The following is a 17,646-nucleotide window of genomic DNA, read 5'->3' on the forward strand; positions in this document are numbered from 1 at the left end:
ATGGAAACTCTGAATCTGCGAAGAAAAAGCCATCCACTTTTCAATACTTTCAACATTAGAGTGTTGATGTCCTTTAAAATTGTCCTGCACAAGACAACGTTAGGGCTGAAAGATGAACACAGATATTCGTGAGGTCAGCTGTCACCTATTTTGGTGAAGTCCAAATGGTTTGGATATATTGTTGCTGGTGGCAAAAAGGTTCGGGACATTTAAGATAAGGTTGGGGTGGGTCTGCTTGCATTTTGGCATGTAATGCAAACACCTGTTTAGTTGTTTTGTTGTAGTTGTGTGTGACGGCACAATGACTTAACATGTCCCAGACGTGCAGTATTGGGATACATTCCATGACGGATCTGTGCTATAGGGAGAGTTACGTAAGAACAAGTATAAAATACCGTGAAGAAAAGTTATTATAATTGCATGCACAAATATAATTGTGTTGCTAGACGTCACATAATTCTTCCCGATTCCTTGACCGTGTGCTTTGGTAGAATATTCTCAAAGATTTTCAACAATGAAGATGTTTTATTCAAACCTAACACTTTGGTTTTAGTGTCATGATATGCTCCTAATATTAATCTCATGCATAAAGCAGGTTCAAAACATAATTCGAACGTGAACAGACAGGTAGATGGCTACTAGGGCTGAGATGAGTCCAAATTTACTACCCAGGTACCCGACCCCCTATTACCTGACCCTACCAAGGTACCCAACTCCCTATTACCTGACCCAACCAAGGTACCCGAACCCCTATTACCTGACCCTACCCAGGTACCCGACTCTCTATTACCTGACCCTACTCAGGTACCCGATCCCCTATTACCTGATCCTACCCAGGTACCCGAACCCCCATTACCTGACCCTACCAAGGTACCCGACTCCCTATTACCTGACCCTACCCAGGTACCCGACTCCCTATTACCTGACCCTACCCAGGTACCCGACCCCCTATTGCCAGACCCTACCCAGGTACCCGACCCCCTATTGCCTGGCCCTACCCAGGTACCCGACCCCCTATTGCCTGGCCCTACCCAGGTTCCCTACAACCTGGCCTGACCCGACCAGGGAACCTGCTGTAGGATTCGAGTAGGGTAGAAAATGCCTGATTAGAAATGTTTTACTGGAGCCCTTGAGATACATGTATATACGAACTGATCATGCACACACTGAGGTTGACTGAATCTTTACCTCTACTCAGATATATAAATGTCAGAAAGAATACGTGGATCGTCAGAAAGAAATAGGAAACATTAGTGATTTCTGGTGTTGCCATGGAGTTTTATTGTTATTGAACAATATAGCACGTGAATAATATAACCGCGGGTCCGGGTAATCTTGTGGGTGCCCAGATCCAACCCAGGCCCCACCAAACCCAGCCCTAATGGCTAACAACAGAAGTGCACGAGGTGAGATTCTGTTTAGAATTCTTCCAACCTTTTCAGCGGTAAAGAGTAATATCAAGTTTCTCCAGTGTAAAAAATTACAGCTGACCAGCTTCAGTGGCACAGAGAAAAGGTATGTCAGTTGATCGTGACGTCATGGTAACCTATGATATCACACTGGTCTGGAAAACATTGTGACGCAACTTTTATGTAGCGGTACCTCCTGTGGAATCCAGTTATGGATTCAGAATTGACTTCAATATGTTTTGCGTTTATGGAGGTGTAAGTACATGACAGACAATGGTATAGGGTCATGTTTTTTATTTGTGAAAAATACATTCTGCTCTTGCTGAGTGTACATGCTATTTAAAACGATCCAATGATTATGTGTGCGCTACAAATAAGTAAAAGAAATCGATTGAAGTTTTCTTTCAATGATTTCAATGATTTTTTTTTAAACTGGGGGCTATGCATATCACGGGCGAGCCACCGCGAATTCCTACGACGTCACGCAAGTATTTCGCTAGTTGTCGTGGGCTAATGTTATTTTAGGTTAACCAATCTAATGCAAAGGAGTCGCTTGCAATTTATTTATTTAAGAATTAACTTAACAATTTTTATTGTGTGCATGCCCCTCTAAGCACAACAATACATTTTACAAGACAACAATAACAACTCCAAAGGCTGTCTATTAAGTCATTGACACAAAGAAAGAGTAGGCGATTCCAAATATGACACTGTACAGCGCAATAGTGCAACACAAGACCCGTCAACTCTATTATCAGCCAGTCATGAAACAAATCCGAGGGTGTGCGTGGCCTAATGTTTGTTCAGTTTATGCAGAGTAAACTAAATCTATTTTATGGTCTCTGATTATGGAGCTTACACACAAAAATAATTTCATTTTTAGCCAAACTATGACATGGAATCACTTGCAGTTTATTTTTTGACAATTGAACAATGAAATGAACTATGCCTACAACACTATTATAATCATTATAGATATGGACACAATTACACAATTGTAGAAGTGTTCCTCCGTACAAGTATGATGCAGGAGCTATTTGTTATTAAGTGGCTCACTATAACGTTCCACAAAACAAACTTCATGACATCACAAACATCCTACATGGAACACCCTATCTACTATCTAGTAAATTAAAAACATTCCATGACCACGGTGCAATGGACCACGTACCTAACATGGTACTAACTGCAGCTGGGACAAATCTACAGCCGGGGTTACCAACCCGACCCGGGAACCCGCTGATGGTCTCAAGAGTTGGGAACTCATTAGTGTCATTAAACAATATATCAAGTGACCATCCACAGGTCCAGGTAGTCATGTGAGCACTTCAATAACAAGTAAACCATATCATATCTACTAAGAATAGAGTAAAGTATTGGTATCTCTTGAGCAGATTGGGATCAAAACACGGGCTTTTCGCCTTCCCGGCCGACAGCATTCTCACGAGAACACGGAGGCGGTTTAATTAAGAGAAACGGGTTACTAAACACATAATGTGATGTGTAATGATGTGGAAATAATGTCAGTGGATACACCTTTGTATGATCATTCACACCCCAATCGGAAGAGTCCATTTTGAGTTGTTGTAATGAATTTAACACCAGTGATAGTGATGATTGAAATCATGCAGTGGTTGATGTGACTACATGAAGTTTACTTCGTGTATTTGACCTCCAGATGATTTCGTGTATCTGACTTTCTTCACACACATACAGTGTGTCATGTCTATCTACATACAATCCCAGTGGATCAAAGCCAATGTCCCGATGATCTGTGACATAACCCCCTGTCTCTGTCAGCCTTGTAACCTTACTGGTGTCTGCAACCAGGATGTCTCCTCTTGGAATAGTTGAGATACCATAAGGGTCGAGTTCTCTGTCTCCGGTAGGGGCGTATCTCCACACAACATCCCCCTCTGACGTCAGACATGTCACAGACTTCTTCACAGAGTCAGACACGAGTATGTTGCCCTTGTTGTTCACACACATGTAGAAGGGGTGTGTAACCAGTGTCTCATTGTTGTGTGCAGTGACTGACCTCAGCACGTGTCCCCCCATGTCCAGGATATCAACACAGTCCGAATTACCTGCTGCTAGAGATGAAGGACTCAGAACAGCGAGACTGACGTACCACTTGCGTGTTGTGATGGTTGAGAGCAGCACCAGGTCAGGGGTCACTTCTACTGTTACAATCTGCCTTATGTCAGGGACAGCAACCATCACCTTGTTCTCCTTCAACTGTGTTACTCCCCAGGGAGAGTCGTCCAGGGGAAGTTTACTGTGGTATGTCAAGTTGTTTCTAGTGTAGAAGGATTTCACACACTTGTTATTTAAGTCAGTGACAACACATGTCTGTATACCATCTACAACCAGGACTGTGATGTCAGGTAGATAAGGCTCCGCCTCATCACCCGCCATTCTCCCATTTATCACGTCAACCAGCACTGGAGACGTCAGACATGTGCCCTGATCCTGGTATGTGACGTCAATCTTCCCCAGCTGTAGGTCATCTAGGATGTGCTGGGCGTTGTCAGTGTCAGGTGTAAACCTGATGTCATCTATTCTCCGTGTCTCTGCTGTGTCTGTGTCCCTGACATCCCCCAACTCTACAGCCCCCGACTCCCAAGTCTGATAGGCGTCATACAGGTTCATCTCACATTCCGATACCAAGGCCTGGTCAATGAACTCACAATGTTGTTTGTACATCTGCATCTCAATCTCTTCAAGTTTAACATCTGCCTTAAGTTCCTTGGTTTGTTTGTCTGTAATATCCTTGAATTCATTCATCAACAGTTTTCCTTTCTGCTTGATGTTGGCTATGGCTCTCTCAACAGCAGATTTAATTTGATTTTCTACTGCTATTTTGTTTTTCTCAATTCCGCTAATTTTCTCGTCTGTTTTCTTAACAATTGTTTCTTTTCTGTGTATTTTCTTTGATAACTGTTTAGCATGCCTTCTTAAATGGTATTTCAGGTTTGGCAACATTGACTGAATGGTAACGACAGACTCACATTTCCTATGGTAAACAACACAACATGTCTGACACACAGCTTTGTGGCAGTCTTTACACACAAGCTTTATAACCTCATCCTTATGCTCCCTGCACACGACCTTGCGTCTCGTTTTCACCTTGACCTCCCCTGAAAGGTCACATATTTCATGGTCATATGATGCTGGACTTGCACGATGTATCTTGACACATCTTTTGCAGAGGGACACTTGACACTCAGAACACCATGAAGCTCCCGGAGTTGTCTCCCCTAACTTCTCACACACTGAGCAACATGAAGCGGAACCTGTAAGTGGACATGTCTATAGTTATTTAACATATCAGGACAATATTTATATAAATTAGAAGATTGATAATCCAGGTAAAATCTACCCCTCTCACCTATTTTCAATGCACGAATAGGGCGGTGGGTGTAGGCTTGGAGATTAAGTGTTGGCTCGTCACGCCCAAGGGTTTGATGTGTGAAGCCCGATATTGGCATGATTGGCAGTGGCGTACAACTGAACTCATTCACCCAGTTATGTACATGTAGTTTCAACAGGTACAATTGCACTTATAAGTGTACAGTTCTGATCACTATTATCATGGGCGGTGGGGAAGCCTAGTGCTGTAAGTGTTAGCCAGGTTTGAATCCCCACATGAGTATAATGTGTGAAGCCGCAGTGATATCGCTTCAACATTGCTGAAAAATACATACTCACTCACTCACTCACTCACTATTATAAACCTGGCACTGCCATTTGTAGATGTTTTCCGATAACAATATTTTCAAGTGCTTAATGGATGATCTGATTATATTAGCATCATGTAAACCGATAATAATCAGCAGTCCCCCGCAGTGATATCGCTGGAACATTGTCCTGACGTCAACATATATTGTAAATATTTCTTTGCTGTGATTACAGTTAAGTCATGTTTGTAACAAATGTATATTTTCTGGAGTCGTTTAGTGGAGTCAATTGGTATCATTTAACATACTGTTAACAGCAGTACTGTAATTATACTGCATGTTTAAAACAAATAATGAGTACCCTTTAACACGCCTTCATTACAAACATGATTCTTATTACTAGATTTCAGTTTGTGAAATGAATGTGTAATTCATAATATAATAAACCATTACCTGTTTTGACAACCTCAGCTTGAATGTCAATCAGCCCCTGTATAATGATGCTGGGTTTGATCTTGGTGGCCCACTCTGCCACGGGCCTGCTTGGGTGGGGGACCTTTGTATCTTGTTGACAGCAGGGACAGGGGATCGTCTTGGACTGTACAGCATCTGGTCTGGTTTGGATGTATCCTGTGACACATTTCCTGCAGAATGTGTGATCACACCTCAGTGTACAGGGGTCTGTGTACAGTTCCTGGCAGATCACACAGGTGAGGAATTCTGTAACTTACTTAGCTCGTGCCGTCGCCATCTGTAAAACATAAATAACTGTTCACTTTTCCAAGAAATAATTTCAGCTGAAGATGTTCCGTCTTTGTAATGGCGTTACATGTGTTTTGTTTGAGACAATAACATTTCTAGAGTGCGACTTCGGGCTAACCTTCCATATCAAGCTGACACACGATGGTATAACTGAAATACTGCATTAAGCGGCATTACACCAAACTTACTCCATCATTAACTTGTGTGCACCACTTAGTTTGCTGTAACGCCTCTGTAAATCCATGATTGAGTCGTTTACATATAATTTCTTGTCACAAAAATAACCACATCGATCCTTCCATAGTGCTACACGAATAACAGATTCTACATATCTTGACTTCATGTCAAACAAGGTGTTTCAGAAGCGCGTGCCTATGTATTTGTTTATACTATTGTTTCAATAAAATATGTTCCTACATTATAGTTTTCATGAATTCTGTCATAAGAACAGGCTCGATCATTGTTTCCACACAAAAGAGGATTTACCTAGAATAGTTGAACCGAAACTGAATATATGAATGTATTGTGATCATGTGAGATGAGATTTGATGTCAACTTCTCTCATGTAGATGAGGCAGTAAACTCAAACGTCATTGATTCAAAGGCGCATTTGTTTTTATATAATGAAAGCTAACTCTAAAACAACTACCAATAGGGTCTTGTATTTATGACCTTTAATCCACCTCCGTCAACACCAACCAAGCCTTGCTTTACTGGTTGTAGACACGCCCCCCTCACAGTCACAATACAAGGGAGGTAACTGTGAACGTTAGTATTCAGGACCAAGTCAACATATCTCTATTGTGTCATTTTTACACGTCGACGAATGACTTTGTTAACCTGAATGTCAAACATTTGTAAAACCCATAACAATAAAAGAAATATACATCAATATGCTTTACATTTTTTTATTACCTTGAAATAACGTAATCCCGCCATGGTACACACCTGTGGCAACCTGTCCCTTCCGCATGACATACTAAGGAACGCAACTGCGAAATCTCGACTAGTGGTGATTCATGAGAGATCAAAACTGATGACAACGTAGGTTCCTGGGTCGAATTCAGGATGATTCCTATAACAACGTGAGAGATCGGCACATGTCAATATAAACTGACAGTACACACTCTAAACAGTATTTTTGTTATATCCTAGGATGTTATACACACTCGTTTGACGTTTATGTCAGCACAAGAAATAAAAGGTTGCATGCGTGAGGGAGAGTTTGGGCTAGCAGCTATATACCAGTTGTGGTGATTCACATGCCACAAATCTTTTAGATAAAAAATATACCACAGATAAATTAACTCTTTCTAACATGAAACGTAAATATAAATCTGACCAGTGTTTCTAAGTAATGTTAACGGGCAGATCAACACACCGTCAAGTAAACAGCTTAAGCTCGAGAAACAGGTGTAGGTGTTATACCACTCTTACACCAGCAGGATTCCTGGGGCCTCCGCATGTTATAAAAAATAAATTAAACAAGCCATATATACTGTTGTTGTCAGAAGCATCAGATCACTAATCGAAGTCACGGAGTGTAATGTTAGTATCATATATGTTCACTGCATGCTGAATAATCTCTTATTTCGTTTTACATGAACACAAAACATGCATATGTGGCACGTGCGATACCCTACAGGTAATCTTATACTTGTTTCCCTCAGTACGTATGATTACTGATGTTTAGCCTCTGATACTATTAGCATGATAGCATTTACTGATTTCAATACACGAGATTTAACGTATATATTTACGTGTTTTACTATTCCTTCATGATTTATTGATGTAATGATACATGGCCCTGATCGAGTTAGGATCTGTGCGATGAAGGAATATCCCTATTTACTTCTACAGGACGGTGTTCCTTTCCATATATCTATTGAGATAGTGTCATCTCCATGAGTAGGTATATGCTGGCTGAATGAGTATTTATCTCACGGTAGGCTGCGTTTACAAATACAAATTTACACTTGAGTCTGGGAGTGAAGAATGTAACCCAATGGGGACGTCTCATTGATCAAAACAGATGTTGAGTTGCATTGTCATGCTGAAGGGTCACTCTTCGATGGACAGCTGTGCTTTAAAACGTGTTGATAAATATAACTATGGATTTATGCTGTATTTGTTGAATAATGATATCCTACTTCAATATCTCCTATGACCCTACATAAAAACAACTGAACGCTCATTTATATATGTGTGAGACTGGAAGAAACATGAAACGAAACAGCTGAGAAGCTAGCTAAAATTAATTGTTTGTTTTAGTTGGCAACATGAATTCTTATATCAACCAAATAAGGATTGTAAAAACATTCAAACATTTGTCTTAATTATCCCTGCATTCGCTGCATTCAGCAATATTCCAACTATATGACGGCAGCCTGTAAACAATCGAGTCTGTACCAGACAATCCAGTTATTGACATAATGAGGATCGACCCACGTCATTGGGATACGATGATATGCATCAAGCAACTAGCCTGACCTGAGATAACGAGGCCTGCACTGTGTCACCAGTTTATAGCTGGAGAGATAGTGACGCTGTGGCCTATAACAGTATTGTGCATGTGGTTGCCAGCTGTGTCCTGTGTCATGTCATATTTGGTATCATGATCCCATTAACGTGCGAATGGTCAGCGAGCAGGTACAACTTTTAATCTCCATACATCGATTCAATATCTGCTTCATCTGTAACCTATAGACGAAAGTTTCTTCCCGATATGTGGATAATCATATCGACAAACATGGCTGTAAATCACCATATGATAAATGGGACACTTCACTCAAACACTATATTCATACACGGTTTCTGAAGCTGAGTGAGATCAGGTTGAAAAATTGAACATCATTGATCGAGATTATTGTAAAAATGACATGTCAGGGTAAAAAGATTACCTTCGTGTGATTCCGAATCGTAAAGATCAAATATGAGGAATGTGTTGTATGCTCGTTACAGGGTCGAACAATTCAACTTTTATTCTATAAATTTTGATATTTATGATACGGAAACACAATCATGTATTATCCTCTACAAGCGTTTTGTTGTGTTTGTTGTTGAACGCCGCACTCGGAACTATTCCAGTTATATGACGGCGATCTGTACATTATCGCGTCTGGACCAAACAAGGTTGTGACTGACATCATGAGCATCGATCTAGGTAATTAGGACACGATGACATGACACAATACGACAAGCATTGATTGCCGAAGACCCATTCTAACCCCGATCTTCATGGGGAATACATATATGCATGTGTTAGCTATACATGTCATTATATACTGGTACAAATCAACTTCTTATACAGGAATTGTTAATGCGAGGTCATTTTTGTGAAAATATTTTGCATAAATGTTACAGCATCCAATGCTGGCATGACAGATTGCGTTGAACTGACAGGTTGTTGTATGAAGGCAGGACATACACTGGTGTGCTTGAAAAAAGGATAATGCACCATTACTGCAGCTTTATGCGATTTTGATAAAAACTGTTCATATATGAAATACAACAAAGGAAGATACGAGTATCAGGGTCTGGTCATGAAATGGGTGTTTCCAACGGCAAGAGCTACGATAACAAATGTTTTCAAAAGACACTTGCAATTACCTTGCCAGTTCTCCTATGAGTATTGTAATGTCAAGAGCCTATCAACAGCGAACGTACAGTCGCAGTTCTGTGTACACAGTAGGACCAGAGTTCACTCTCTGCAACTATCTAGCGGCGGTTACCGTATCGCCTCATCCCTTCATAGTATAGAAACAGTTGGTCTATATGTCTCTACTGAGGGCTGCGGGTCGACCCGTTAGAAAATTACTTACACTTCTTGATCTCCGGTTGGCTATAAATAATAAAATATATATTTAACGTCTTATCTCTTCCTAAATCATTTACCCCCAAAATATATACTTTGGCGGTGCTAGCGAAACATCGACCAATCTTAAATATTAACAAATGTCTATTAATAATGTGTAAGGGAAGGATTTATATATTACGGAATTATTCCATGTTATGTCACGTACCAACACCAAACCTACCTCTAAGTTGTCCCCTGTCCTGTGTTGATATGATATCTCTCCAGTCACAAGATCAGTATACGCCCAACCATGTGATCTACTTGTGTTACTCAGAGTACTAATGTTATCTATGAGATAAACGTGTTTATGCTCCTCCTTGCATGACATATATCTTTCAACTGAGTCTTATGGTAGGGTTAACCTGGTACGTTGGATCAACACTGTGGGTAAGTGAGGGAGATACTTATGGGTTTTTAGGACAAATTGTATAAAATGTTGCAGTAAGGTTAAACGTCCTTTCGTAGATTTAAAAACGAAAATGCGTCGGGGACGTTTCTCGGGTAGGCAAGGATATATGCTGTTCACTTTCACTGTGTTACTTCACGTCTCATGCAGAGATACCTTTCGCTGATATGTTACTGGCCTTCGTCGAATTAAAATCGTATTAAAATTCAATTGATCTTATTTCAGTAATGTTTCACATAATATTTAAAGATATCTAAGCAAACAGAGATATACTTGTCATACGGGCTATATCCCTAACTGAATAACCTTCACCTTGTTCACGACGCTAGCCAAGTTCACGTGCACAGCGAACTACATTAGCTACACTTTAATATCAGTATGGACATCTCAGAGATGTGCCTGCAATGCTAATCGTCAACAATCTGTGCATCACGAAGTGTCTACGTGTACGTTAAAGAATCACGTTCACGAGAAATTATAATCCGGGAATTGTGACTGTAACAAGCATAAAGTGGAAATTGAATGAGGAGTTCCAAGTTATATATTTTTACTGTTAACTTTAGCATGAGAAAATACATTGTATGTGTTTATATGCTGAAACATCAGCAAGCCCTGTTTCCTGATAGACGAAGCCCGTCGAAGGCTGACCATGATGTGAGGTTTCAAATTTGTTTATAAACATAGTAAACACGTAAATAAGTCATTCGAACTATTTTGGCTCTTATTTTTACAACTCGTCAATTCCTTAACCCGTCTTGATTATCATATTATCATGAGTTCGTTTTCGTCAACATATACAGTGAGTCTCTTGTGCAGGATTAATACACTGTCACAATTTGTTTTCTCAAACACACCCTTATAACATATGTTATAGACCCTTTGTTATAAATGAAGCTAGAGGCATGTGACTTTCTGACTTTAAAAGGGCAACAATACCCCAACTTTCTGATGGGACGTTAAATTTAAACTCACTTACTCAGCAGATTCCAATAAGCAAGTCAAACAAGTCAAGATTATAGTCCATTATATGGAAACTCTGAATCTGTGAAGAAAAAGCCATCCTTTTTTCAATACTTTCAACATTGGAGTGTTGTTGTCCTTTAAAGTTGTCCTGCACTAGATAACGTTATGGCTGAAAGACGAACACAGATATTGGTGAGGTCAGCTGTCACCTATTTTGTTGAAGTCCAAATGCTTCTGGATATATTGTTGCTGGTGGCGAATACGTTAGAGACATATAAGATAAGGTTGGCGTGGGTTTGCTTGCATTTTAGCACGTAATGCAAACACCTGTTTAGTTGTTTTGTTGTAGTTGTGTGTGACGGCACAATGACTTAACCTTTCCCATACGTGCAGTATTGAGATACATTCCATGACGGATCTGTGCTATAGGGAGAGTTATGTAAGAACAAGTAAAAAATAAAGTGAATAAAAGTTATTATAATTGCATGCACAAATCGAATTGTGTTGTTAGACGTCATATAATTGTTCAAGATTCCTTGACCGTGTGCTTTGTTAAAATATTCTCAAAGATTGTCAACAATTATGATGTCTTTTTCAAACCTAACACTTTGGTTTTAGCGTCATGATATGCTCATAATATTTCAGACTCATACATTAAACAGGTTGAAAACATAATTCGAACCTGAACAGACAGGTAGATGGCTACTAGGCCTGAGATGAGTCCAAATTTACTACCCAGGTACCAGACTCCCTATTACCTGACCCTACCCAGGTTCCCGACCCCCTATTACCTGACCCTACCCAGGTACCCTACATCCTGACCTGACCCGACCAGGGAACCTGCTGTAGGATTCGAGTAGGGTAGAAAATGCCTGATTAGAAATGTTTTACCGGAGCCCTGGCAAAAACCCTTTGGATACATGTATGTACGAACTGATCATGCATACACTGAAACTGACTGAAGCTTTACCTTTACTCAGATATATAAATGTCAGAAGGAATACGTGGAGTGTCAGAAAGAAATATGACACATTAGTGATTTTCGGTGTAGCCATGGAGTTTTATTGTTATTAAACAATATAGCACGTGACTAACTACGGGTCCGGGTAATCTTGTGGGTGCCCAGATCCAACCCAGGACCCACCTAACCCAGCCCTAATGGCTAACAAAATAAGTGTACGAGGTGAGATTCTGTTTCCAACCTATTCAGCTTTAAAGAGTAATATCAAATGTCTCCAGTGTAAAAAAGTACAACTGACCAGCTTCAGTGGCAGGGAGAAAAGGTATGTCAGTTGATCGCGACGTCATGGTAACCGATGATGTCAGACTGGTCTGCAAAACATTGTGACGCAACTTTAATGTAGCGATAACTCCTGTGGAATCCAGTTATGGATAAAGAATTTACTTCAATATGTTTTTGCGTTTATGGAGGTGTAAGTACATGACAGACAATGGTATAGGGTCATGTTTTTTATTTGTGAAAAATACATTCTGCTCTTGCTGAGTGTCAATGCTATTTAAAACGATCCAATGATTATGTGTGCGGTACAAATAAGTAAAAGAAATCGATTGAAGTTTTCTGTCAATGACTTCAATGATTTTATTTAATCTGGGGGCTATGCATATCACGGGCGAGCCACCGCGAATTCCTACGACGTCACGCAAGTATTTCGCTAGTGGGCGAGGGATAATGTTAATTAATGTTAACCATCTGATGCAACGGACTCACTTGCAATTTATTTATTTAAGAATTAATTTAACAATATTTATTGTGTTTATGGAGGTATCAATCTAAAAAGACTTGTGTCCATACCATGCGTTAATCCGCGTACAAAACGCAAAGTGTGCATTCCCCTCTAAGCACAAAAATACATTTTACAAGACAACAATAACAACTTCAAAGACTGTCTATTAAGTCATAAACACAAACAAAGAGTAGACGATTCAAAATATGACACTGTACAGGGCAATAGTGCAACACAAGATCTGCCAACTCTATTATCAGCCAGTCATGAAACAAATCCGAGGGTGTGCGTGGCCTAATGTTTGTTCAGTTTATGCAGAGTAAACTAAATCTATTTAGGTCTCTGATTATGGAGCTGACGCACAAAAATAATTTCATTTTTAGCCGAACAATAACATGGAATCACTTACAGTTTATTTTTTGACAATTGAACAATGAAATGAACTATGCCTACAACACTATTATAATCATTATAGATATGGACACAATTACACAATTGTAGAAGTGTTCCTCCGTACAGGTATGATGCAGGAGCTATTTGTTATTAAGTGGCTCACCATAACGTTCCACAAAACAAACTTCATGACATCACAAACATCCTACATGGAACACCCTATCTACTATCTAGTAAAGTAAAAACGATCTATGACCACGGTGCAATGGACCACGTACCTAACATGCTACTGAATGGACCTGGGACGAGTCCAAATCTACAGCCCGGGTAACCAACCCGACCCGGGAACCCACTGATGGTCTCAAGAGTTGGGAACTCATTAGTGTCATTAAAACAATATATCAAGTGACCATCCACAGGTCCAAGTAGTAATGTGAGCACTTAAATAACAAGTAAACCATATCATATCTACTAAGAATAGAGTGAAGTATTGGTATCTCTTGAGCTGATTGGGATCAAACCACGGGCTTTTCACCTTCCCGGCCGACACCGTACTTACTAGAACACGGAGGCGATTTAATAAAGAGAAGCAGGTTGCTAAACACATAATGTGATGTGTAATGATGTGAAAATAATGTATGTGGATACACCTTTGTATGATCATTAACACCCCAATCGGAAGAGTCCATTTTGAGTTGTTATAGTGAATTTAACACCAGCGATAGTGATGATTGAAATCATGCAATTATTGATGTGACTACATGAAGTTGACTTCGTGTATCTGATCTCCACCACAAACATACAGTGTGTCATGTCTATCTACATACAATCCATATGGATCACAGCCAATATCCTGATGATCTGTGACATAACCCCCTGTCTCTGTCAGCCGTATCACCTTGTTACTGCCTGCAAGCAGGATGTCTCCAGTTGTAGTAGTTGAAATACCAAAAGGGTCGAGTGCTCTGTCTCCAGTAGGGGCGTATCTCCACACAACACCCCCCTCTGACGTCAGACATGTCACAGACTTCTTCCACGGGTCAGATACGAGTATGTTGCCCTTGTTGTTCACACACATGTACCAGGGTTGGGTAAACAGTGTCTCATTGTTGTGTGTAGTGACTGACCTCAGCACGTGTCCTGCCATGTCAAGGATATCAACACATTTGGTAGTACCCGCTGCTAGAGATGAGGGACTCAGAACAGCGAGACTGTAGTATTCCTTGTTTGTTGTGATGGTTGAGAGCAGCACCAGGTCAGGGGTCACTCCTACTGTTACAATCTTCCTTATGTCAGGGACAGAAACCATCACCTGGTTCTCATTCAACTGTGTTACACGACATGGAAAGTCATCCAGGGTAAGTGTACTGTGGCATGTCAAGTTGTTTCTGGTGTACAAAGATTTCACACACTCGTTGTCGTAGTCAGTGACAACACATGTCTGTAAACCATCTACAACCAGGACTGTGACGTCACGTAGCCCAGGCTCCTCCTTATCACCCACTATCCTCCCATCTGTCTGGTCATCAGGCACTGGAGACAGCAGACATGTGCCCTGATCCTGGTATGTGACGTCAATCTTCCCCAGCTGTAGGTCATCTAGGATGTGCTGGACGTTGTCAGTGTCAGGTGTGAACCTGATGTCATCTATTCTCCGTGTGGCTGCTGTGTCTGTGTCCCTGACATTCCCCAACTCTACAGCCCCCGACTCTTGGGCCTGATACGCGTCATACAGGTCCATCTCACAGTCCGATACCAAGGCCTGGTCAATGAACTCACAATGTTGTCTGTACACCTGCATCTCAATCTCGTCAAGTTTAACAACTGCTTTAAGTTGCTTAGTTTGTTTGTCTGTAATATCCTTGACTTCATTCATCAGCTGTTTTTCTTTCTGCTTGATGTTGGCTATGGCTCTCTCAACAGCAGATTTAATGTGATTTTCGACTGCTATTTTGTTTTTCTCAATTCCGCTAATTTTCTCGTCTGTTTTCTTAACAATTGTTTCTTTTCTATGTTTTTTCTTTGATAACTGTTTAGCATGCCTTCTTAAATGGTATTTCAGGTTTGGCAACATTGACTGAATGGTAACGACAGACTCACATTTCCTATGGTAAACAACACAACATGTCTGACACACAGCTTTGTGGCAGTCTTTACATACAAGCTTTATAACCTCATCCTTATGTTCCCTGCACATGACCTTGCGTCTCCTCTTCACCTTGACCTCTCCTGAAAGGTCACAGATTTCATGGTCATGTGATGCTGGACTTGCACCATGCATCTTGACACATCTCTCGCAGAGGGACACTTGACACTCAGAACACCATGAGGCTCCAGGAGTTGTCTCCCCTAACTTCTCACACACTGAGCAACATGAAGCGGAACCTGTAAGTGGACATATCTATAGTTATTTGACATATCATGACAATATTTATATAAATTAGAAGATTGAGAATCCAGGTAAAATCACCCCCTCTCACCTATTTTCAATGCACGAAAAGGGCGGTGGGTGTAGGCTTGGAGTTCAAGTGTTGGCTCGTCACGCCCATGGGTTTGATGTGTGAAGCCCATATTGGCATAATTAACTGTGGCGTAAAACTGGACTCATTCACCCAGTTATGTACATGTAGTTTCAACAGGTACAATTACTCTTACAAGTTTACAGTTTCGATCACGATTTCCACGGGCGGTAGGGAAGCCTTGTGGTTTTTGTGTTAGCCAGGTTTGATTCACCACATGAGTAAAATGTGTGAAGCCCATTTCTGATGTCCCCAACAGTGATATCGCTGGAACATTGCTGAAGGCGGCAAAAATACATACTCACTCACTCAATCACTATTATCAACCTGAAACATTCTATCATTACAAATAACCTTTTCATAAACTGCCATTTGTAGATGTTTTCAGATAATAATATTTTCAAGTGCTTTTTGGATTATATGATTATATTTGCATCATGTAAACCGATAATAATCAGCAGGTCAATTAGCATTGCCAGTGCACATTGTCTCGACGTCAAAATATATTGTAAATATTTCTATGCCGTGATTACAGTTAGAGTCATGTTTGTAACAAATGTATATTTTCTGGAGTCGTTTAGTGGAGTCAATTGGTATCATTGAACATACTGTGAACAGCAGTACTGTAATTATACTGCATGTTTAAACAAATAATGATTACCCTTTAACATGTTTTTTTATTTCAAACATGATTCTTATTACTAGATTTCAGTTTGTGAAATAATGTGTAATTCATTATGTAATAAACCAATACCTGTTTCGACAACGTCAGCTTGAGTGTCAATCAACCCCTGTATAATGATGCTGGGTTTGATCTGCCCCGCCCACTCCTCCACTGGCCGGCTGGGGTGGGGGACCTTGGTATCTTGTTGACAGAAGGCACAGGGGATCGTCTTGGACTGTACAGCATCTGGTCTGGTTTTGATGTATCCTGTGACACATTTCCTGCAGAATGTGTGATCACACCTCAGTGTACAGGGGTCTGTGTACAGGTCTGTGCAGATCACACAGGACGTCGTCATCTGTAAAACATAAATAACTGTTCACTTTTTTTAGAAATAGTTTCAGCTGTAGTTGTTCCGTCTTTGTAATGGCGTTACATGTGTTTTGTTTGAGACAATAACATTTCTTGAGTGCGACTTCGTGCTTACCTTCCATATCAAGCTGACACGCGATGATATAACTGAAATACTGCCTTAAGCGGCATAACACCAAACACACTCAACCCGTCAGTAACTTGTGTGCACCGCTAAGTATGCTGAAACGCCTCTGTAAATCCATTTCGAATGAGTCGTTAACATCTCATTTCTTGTAACACAAATGACCAATCCATAGTGCTACAGGAATAACAGATTCTACATATCGTGACTTCATGTCAAACAAGCTAACTTTAAAACAACTACCAATAGGGTCTTGTATTGATGACCTGTAATCCACCTCCGTCAACACCAACCAAGCCTTGATTTACTGATAATGGACACGCCCCCTTCACAGTCACAATACAAGGGAGGTAACTGTGAACGTTAGTATTCAGGACCAAGTCAACATATCTCTATTGTGTCATTTTTACACGTCGACGAATGACTTTGTTTATCTGAATGTCAAACATTTGTAAAACCCATAACAATAAAAGAAATTGAAATCAATATACTTTAGATTTTTGTATTACCTTGGGGTCAACAATTTCTACTTTCGGTTTCTCTTCCTTTGATGTTTCTTGTGTTTACATAACTAAATTAAAGAAACGAATACCTTATATAAGTTGATGCTGTCCTGAATAAACAGGTATACTAGTTCTTCATGTTCACTGTGTTTTAATTGTACGTCCTGGATGCCTTGAAATAACCAAATCCCGCCGAGGTACACACCTGTGCTAATCTGTGCCAACCTGTCCTTTCCGCATGACGTACGAG

The 17,646-nt window shown here is 40.4% G+C and overlaps 1 protein-coding gene and 1 long non-coding RNA gene across 3 annotated transcripts; both read right to left on the bottom strand.

Moving 5' to 3' along the window:
- Window positions 1-1,688: 1,688 nt before the first annotated feature.
- LOC124132494 lies at window positions 1,689-17,633 on the bottom strand. The gene is made up of 4 exons (XM_048392598.1): window positions 17,486-17,633; window positions 16,549-16,755; window positions 5,543-5,603; window positions 1,689-4,705 (listed from the first exon to the last, which is right to left on the bottom strand). The coding sequence occupies exons 2-4, from the start codon at window positions 16,753-16,755 to the stop codon at window positions 3,033-3,035; spliced, it is 1,941 nt and encodes a 646-aa protein (XP_048248555.1). The 5' UTR covers window positions 17,486-17,633; the 3' UTR covers window positions 1,689-3,032.
- LOC125378020 lies at window positions 5,678-9,971 on the bottom strand. 2 transcript variants are annotated; one of them, XR_007219983.1, is made up of 4 exons: window positions 9,889-9,908; window positions 9,673-9,692; window positions 6,767-6,926; window positions 5,678-5,840 (listed from the first exon to the last, which is right to left on the bottom strand). It is a non-coding gene; the product is annotated as an uncharacterized LOC125378020 (long non-coding RNA). The 2 variants fall into 2 exon arrangements; XR_007219982.1 differs by lacking the exon at window positions 9,673-9,692 and having other exon boundaries at window positions 9,889-9,971.
- Window positions 17,634-17,646: the final 13 nt, after the last annotated feature.

This window comes from Haliotis rufescens, unplaced genomic scaffold (assembly GCF_023055435.1).
Source record: "Haliotis rufescens isolate VD_foot unplaced genomic scaffold, xgHalRufe1.0.p SCAF_11, whole genome shotgun sequence".
Lineage (NCBI taxonomy): Eukaryota > Metazoa > Mollusca > Gastropoda > Lepetellida > Haliotidae > Haliotis > Haliotis rufescens.

Coding starts and splice junctions, on each gene's coding strand:
- LOC124132494 (XM_048392598.1), bottom strand. CDS start 16,755: ATGACGACGTCCTGTGTGATCTGCACAGACCTGTACACAGACCCCTGT. Junction 5,604..16,548: donor TGGAGGAGTGGGCGGGGCAG/ATCAAACCCAGC, acceptor TGGGCCACCAAG/ATCAAACCCAGCATCATTAT. Junction 4,706..5,542: donor AGCTGAGGTTGTCAAAACAG/GTAATGGTTTAT, acceptor GTCCACTTACAG/GTTCCGCTTCATGTTGCTCA.